General features: G+C 38.9%; 1 protein-coding gene across 1 annotated transcript; it reads left to right on the top strand.

The window, feature by feature from the left end:
- Nucleotides 1-1,312: 1,312 nt before the first annotated feature.
- Nucleotides 1,313-2,182, top strand: LOC120779629. Its single transcript, XM_040111977.1, has 2 exons — nt 1,313-1,479; nt 1,542-2,182. The coding sequence occupies exons 1-2, from the start codon at nt 1,455-1,457 to the stop codon at nt 1,859-1,861; spliced, it is 345 nt and encodes a 114-aa protein (XP_039967911.1). The 5' UTR covers nt 1,313-1,454; the 3' UTR covers nt 1,862-2,182.
- Nucleotides 2,183-6,947: the final 4,765 nt, after the last annotated feature.

The raw sequence follows: 6,947 nt of genomic DNA, 5'->3' as shown, positions 1-6,947 counted from the left end.
ATTTTAGTAACACTAAATACTGTCGCAAGATTGGTAAATTATATGTCCATCAGCATGGTTCACAAACTGAATTATTAAAAAAATTAGAAGCAATAAATAATATTAAGCAGGTTGTAAAGATTTTTTAAACGAAATCGACAGTTCAGATAGCGAGGCAAGTGATGACGACGAAAATGCCGAAAGTTTAAGCGAAGATGAAACTCTAAACCGTGTTCTTTGCGTTATATGCTGACGTTATATGCTGCCAACGAGAACGGCAACTTTTGTTTGTCCCGTGCAAACATTTTAAAGTTTGCCAACAATGTTTTGGAAATATGAAACAGCATGCAAATGATCACCATATAAAAACGTTATGTCCAATTTGCCGAGCAGTTATAAGAGACTCCTTTCCAATATACGTTTAGACTTTTCTGTTAATGTTTAATAAAATAAAGATATGGTTACTTAATATTTCACAATTTATTCGATATAACTATTTAAAAGGAAAAATGTGAGTATATCAGGATAGTTTGGCGGGTCTGTGAATACTCTCCTTCGCGCCCCGCCGTCCGCGCCGCGCCGTCCTCGCGCGGGGGATCGGCCTCCCAACTGAGGTTGGAAATAAGGCAAATTCAAAATTTGTGTGCTATTTCTCAATTAAAAGTGAAATAAAGCAAATTTTGCCTTATTGCCGTTTGCCTTATAGCACCCCGCCGTTAATAATATTTATTTTCCTTACTGATCTTTTAAAGTGCGCTTAAGACTTGTCCAAACCAATTTTGACTTAATAATATAAACTAAACAAAACGTAGTATTTTTATTACAGAAAACTAAGAAATTTTGGACTACTTCAGTTTTTAGTGAGGTAATAAATAGTTTTTTTACATTATATCGATTCTACTTTCTTTAAATATAACATTATTAACATATTTCACACTAAGAAAGTGCGCTAAATCTCTGTCCATAGCTGTATATATATCACCATTATTGTATTCACAGTTTATGGGAAATTTCATATGTGGCAACTTTGCCCGATATTTGACATTTAAACTGTGAACGCACAATTAGTGTTTTTGTTTCCTGGTAAAGTGGCAACTTTGATCAGCTGACTATTCGCGTTTTAGAAAAAATAAAATGGAAAGCAACACAGAAATACAGAAGGTAAACGCAATTCGCAATATTTTTTAAATATAAATATGAAAATATTCTGCCTATAATTGTTCTATTGCAGGTTGTACATAAGCGTGTTCGAAAGGCTCCCTACAGAAAGTGGACCGACAACGAAAATGAAAGTTTAATCAACTTTTGAGGGACAATAGCCACTAGAGAAACCAACGGCCCAACATTATTATAAAAGATTTTTAAACCAAACTGGCAGCGACTTGCATTGGACTCTGGTGCGTTGCAAGGTAAAAAACTTAAGATTGCAGTACACCAAGGCCAAGTCCTGGCAAAATACAACGGGAAGTGGCACCATGGATAATTGTGACACTACCAAAAGTAGGTTCTACACATCATAAATTTTTAAATGTATATATCCTACAAATACACTTAATTTTTAGACGCGATTGTAAGGATGTGTCCCCGATACGATGACGTAGAAGACATTTTTGGCTATAGGGAGCTCACTTCAAACTGCCTTGTATTGGATACCGAGGACATTGCATGTATTGGTTCACCAGAAGTTGCCACGTCCTCTGATATAATCGTCGAGGAAATCGTGGCATTACCCGAGCCTCTGTTCACCCCTTCTACGTCAAAGGCTGTCCGAAAGGGTATATATTCGCGTACAGCCCTATCAGACGTTCTCGATGTACACTCCAGCTTATTGGATGCAAAAAAAGACAGAATCGAGAAGGAATTTAAGATGAGGGGAAAATGAATTAATGCTAAAAGAGCAACAATTGTTGTTTGATAAAGAAAAATTTGAAAAAGAGTTGGTAGAAAAAAAGCTGACAGGGAAATTCAAGTTATGGAAATTCAAATGAGGGAGAGAATAGCTATGAAAGAACTGGAAATGAAAGAAAGAATTGAAATGGAAAAAATGAAAATAATGCAATAAAAATGTCGCAGGCCTAAGTATTTTCTTCCATATAGAAAATAAATCGCGTTATATGAAGAAAACATGTATAACACCTTCATTAGAAAAATATTAAACATCTTTTATTTCAATAAAATTTAATAGGCTATTGAACTGCATACCAAAAAGGCTAAAAATTTCGACTAAAAAGTTGAATATTTCGATGAAAATTTGTAAAGTTTAGATTTCTATACGAAACTAATTCAATTTAAATAACTGAAGCCTGTGTTGATAAAAACCTCTTTTGCAAACGAATAGCAATGGAGGAATTAAAAATTAAAAAATAAAACTATACATATATACTGACATAAAATTAAATAATTATATCTTTATTGTTTACAAAATGTGATAGAGCTTTTCTTAGGTCGTCGTGTTCATAAATTTCTGTGGGAAGTCTGTTTCTTCTTGGCTTTCTAAACTAGGATTTTCGTCTAAGTTAAATTGTAGCAGCATGTTGTGAAGGATACAACATGCCAAAATCCATCTACAACAATTTTTATAATTAGTTTCGTTCGTTAATCGGAACCGTAGTTCTTTTAAACTGCAAAATTTTTCTTTTAATTTCCCAAAACAATTTTCTACACGTACTCTATATTTAGAGAAATATTGATTGAATGCATCTCTCATTTCTTTTGACTGCTCAGTACTGTTTTGTCGAAAAGGTGTGGCATAAGATGTTGGCTTAGCGGATATGCCGAATCTGCCAGCAATCCATTCCCGATGACAGAAATAATTTTGTGGTTTTACCTATTGCAGATTCGGCAAAAATTTTAGCATCATGCACGCTTCCTCGGTATCCTATTGTCGCTTGTCTTAATTTTAGTGAATAGTCACATACTACTTGCATTTTATGGCATACTGTTTTTTATGAGAGAAGTATAGTTCGTGATCTTTTGAAGGCGACTCTGCTAATCTGATTTCAGTACCGTCAACATAGCCAATACATCCTGGAAGCTCTTTCATTGTTTTGTGACAATCTTTCGCCTTTCTTCTCTAGATGGCCAACATAAAAAAATGTAGATTTTAAATTAATCAATGCGGTAATAACCCGCTCTGTCACTTTGGTAACTGTTCCGCCATCGCCTATTCCGAACAATGTTGCAATCTTTCTAATAGAGGCACTCTCTCCACTTGATCCCAGACGAAAAAGAGTTATCTTTAGTTGAAGATCGATTGGTAATTGTGGAACAAAATTTTTGTTTTGGAAAACAGGGTCTTGCTTGATTAAGGATAATATATAGTTGAACTCAAAGAATTCTATGCGCAACATTTGTCGCATGCGGCCACTATCAAATCTGGGAAGAACATTTATTGACCCATTGCGAAGACTTTGGTATACCCAAATGGGTACTTCTCCGATTAGCTATACAAGCGCATCAATGGCAAATTTGATAGGATATCGTCATCCTCTTCGTTACTGCCTTTAACAAACTTAAAAATAACTCCGGTGCGGTAATTTTATGTAATATGTATATATACATATTTAGAATCATTAGCGGTTATGTCCAGTATGTATTTGTAGCTGAGTGCGTTCAATATATTTTGTTTCCATTTAAAATGAGACATTTTTATTCAAGAATTAAAAATTAATTTGTTATAAAAATATTATGAATTGGTGTTTACCTCTTCTGTATTTCAGTGTTGCTTTCCATTTTTCTAAACGCGTAATAGTCGAAGCTGATCAAAGTTGCCAATTTCTTACCAGGAAACAAAAACACGAAGTAAAGTAGAGTAATTTTGCCTAAGACTGTTATTTCGAACTTGTATAGGAAACAACAACAAACAAAGTTACCACGTGGTAAAATGTTTTGAAGTTAACAGATGGCAAAATTAACACATCAGATAATATAGAACTGTGAACACCCTATATATGCATATTTCATGCAGGTCATCAATTTTCAATTTCAATTTTGAAGAAATGAAGTTCATTTGGCACATCTTCACTTTGTAATAGTCGAAATAAATAATGTTTGAAATATTAATTTATTTAAAGATTAAAAAAAAAAGTGAGCTGTCAGTTGACAACTGGCCGATGTGAAAAATCGAAATTATTTTATACAAGTAATATGTAGGTTAAAAAGTACCGATTATGCCAGGAACTAAATATGGTACACAATGAAAGAATACAATATTATGAATTTTTTTCCAGAAAATGATGACAGACAGTTTATTCAATAAACATTTATTTTCTTTATTTACAAAATTTTATCCAAGTATTGTTTAAAATCACGTGAACTCAATTATTTTCATCAGTGACTTCCGTAATAGTTACATTCGAAGTTGCCTCTGACGGAATTACTGTGACAATTGGTCGATGATAACCGAAGTATGTTACAAAAGTATTAGACATCACATTGTCAAGATATCTAATAAATACAGCATGTATTGTTGTTCCATATCTTGTAGGATATTCTCTCGAATTGTTGTTTATTTGCAACTGAGTTTCTTCTTGGAAGAACGATATTAATGGCATATACCCATATAGATATGATTGTCGCCGTGGCGATACAGGCCGTAGTTACGATCACCACGCTATATTATACGTATTATTATTCTGGATTATATGGGCGATACGCAGTCTATACGTAGTAGTCTATATGTAGCATATATAAATGTATATTTTTACGTGGCTTGCAAAAATCTGTGTCGATATGTATGCATACATAAACATACATATTTACGCTGGTTTGCTGGAGAAGTGTTGTGACCGTAACCACGGCCTGTATCGCGACGACGACAATCTTGTTTACCCGCGCCTATAGATGTTTCACATCAAAAATAAAATTAAAGAGAAATAAAATTAAAATTATTGAAGTGAAACTTCTTAGGCGACTTCGGAAAAGGTTGCGTTAAACGTTTAACGCTTTAGTGGAGGGGAAATAGCGTTGAACGATAACGATTAAGGCAACTCGGAAGAAGAAGAGCAACAGAAAAAGAGAGAGAGAGAGAGAGAATGAGCGTAAAGCAGAGAACTTAAAGCATAGATAGATAGGTAAATCAATGAGGATTGCATCGCGACCTAGGGTCTATTGTGCGCTCTCCTGACTCACAGCGTCTCAGCTAGCCCCAGCAAATTGATGAATTCCAATATACTGCTAGGTGCTATTGAGGCGATATCATCCCTATTCAGAAACATTGATCCAAGGGCCTTAGTCCTGCGTCTACAGATTGCTGTGCAATCCATTAGCAGGTGTTCTGGAGTTTCGGGATCCAAATCGCAGAACCGGCAATTTGCACAAGAAGCTAGGCCCATGTTGAATAAGTGCTTCTTGAGTTTGCAATGGCCAGTGTAGAAGGCGATCAGTAGCCTGTTTTATCTCTTGGGAGATTGATTATGAATTTAAACCTTTTGCGGTTATAACCATTCATAAGCAACTTTGCGTGCCGCAAGGTGTTGCCAATGTATCTCCCTACCCACTGCTTCATCATTGCGGAACTATTCCTTTATGGTGTGGGGACCCACCGCTATGAAAGGTTCCGGTCCTACCATGTTGGTGGATGCTGCAGAGCGGGCCAGCTCATCGGCCAGTTCATTACCGGCGATGCCTCTGTGACCTGGCACCCAAATAAGGTGCACCTGGTTGCATTCTGCAAGACTGTTGAGCCGGTCTATACACTCCTGCACCAATAGCGATTTTAACTCGTATGACGAGATTGAGTGCCGCTTGGCTATCGCTTAGTATGGCTATACGTTCGTTGCAATAGCCGCGTTGGAGGTTAACTCTACGCACCGACTTATAGCAAATACCTCCGCTTGGAATGTGGTCGGAAACTTACCCATAGGAAGGGAGAGTTTTGTGCGTGGTCCTGCGACCCCTGCACCAATTCCTTCCGGCGTTTTCGAGCCGTCGGTGGTCCACCTGATCGAGCTCTCCCTGAGTAGCAGCTCGAGAGCGAAGTCGCTCCATTCGGCCTTGCTGCCGAGGGTGATCTTAAACTTCTTAGTGAAGTGGTATGATGTAACTTAGCTCTTCCATGCGTTGGGACGAGATTACTTTACCTTTGCCAGTCCCCTCTGCTGTCAATTGAAGCAGAGTGTACTTGGCGACTTGACCAATTAGTAAGTGTAGCGGGCCTCAAGTGCAGCTGTCGCAACAGCTAGCAGTCCTAGCGGTTGGATTCGCGTTGAGACGACCGCTGTCCCGAATCCCGCTGCTCCCCTTACTGCTGGATGCGGTGTTTGCGCCCTTACGCACCTTTGAGGCCGGGGAGGCACTGTTGCCTTTGACCCTGTTCCTCGCTAGTTTTTCGGCCTCCTCATGAGTTCTTCCCTCCTGGAGGTGCCTAAGGTACCATTTTAAGCTGGCGCCACTCATACCCCGCCTACGGAGGTGATCGTTCGCACCCGGACGACCAAATGGTGGTAGAGGGGCAGTCTTCCCCTGCGCCTCCTTTTCCTTTTGCGCGTGCCTCCTGCTGCGCAAGATTGTTTCGACTCCTCTGGGCTGATCCTGCTTTGAGGAGTTGCGGAGTGGTCCGCTGCGTTGTTAGCGGGTGCAGTGGATGCCGCCTGTTGAGTACCGCTGCATGAGGGCATGTCATCATCATCGTCTCTCGCATGCTTGTCAAACAGCGCTCGCTCATCAGGCGATAGGGCGTCCAGGAAGTTGAACTTACGTTTAGCCCCTGAGCCTCCCTTGCCTGCAACAGTACCGCTGTTGTTGCCGTTGTCCATTGTCGTCTGCTTTGTTCGTTGCCTTGTCATGGTTTCGTTGTGTTATTAGTGGTTGTTGTTGTTGTTTCGTTCATCCTTTTCGTACGACCCTTGACTCAACGGGGTGAGCTGTCGGGTCTATGTGTTTACAGCCGAATTTTCCTCCTGGCTGCAAATCATCCAATGGGCACGGGAGTCGCTTAACACCCTGGATTAGGAGGTGGTAGCTCTTGG

This window comes from Bactrocera tryoni, unplaced genomic scaffold (assembly GCF_016617805.1).
Source record: "Bactrocera tryoni isolate S06 unplaced genomic scaffold, CSIRO_BtryS06_freeze2 scaffold_11, whole genome shotgun sequence".
Lineage (NCBI taxonomy): Eukaryota > Metazoa > Arthropoda > Insecta > Diptera > Tephritidae > Bactrocera > Bactrocera tryoni.
The sequence above is the reverse complement of the archived record's forward strand: the minus strand, read 5'-3'. Positions and strand labels throughout refer to the sequence as shown.

Excerpts from the sequence above, each read along its gene's own strand:
- LOC120779629 (XM_040111977.1), top strand. The coding sequence starts at position 1,455 with ATGGATAATTGTGACACTACCAAAA. Across the intron at positions 1,480-1,541 it reads TAATTGTGACACTACCAAAA|ACGCGATTGTAAGGATGTGT; the intron begins GTAGGTTCTACA and ends CTTAATTTTTAG.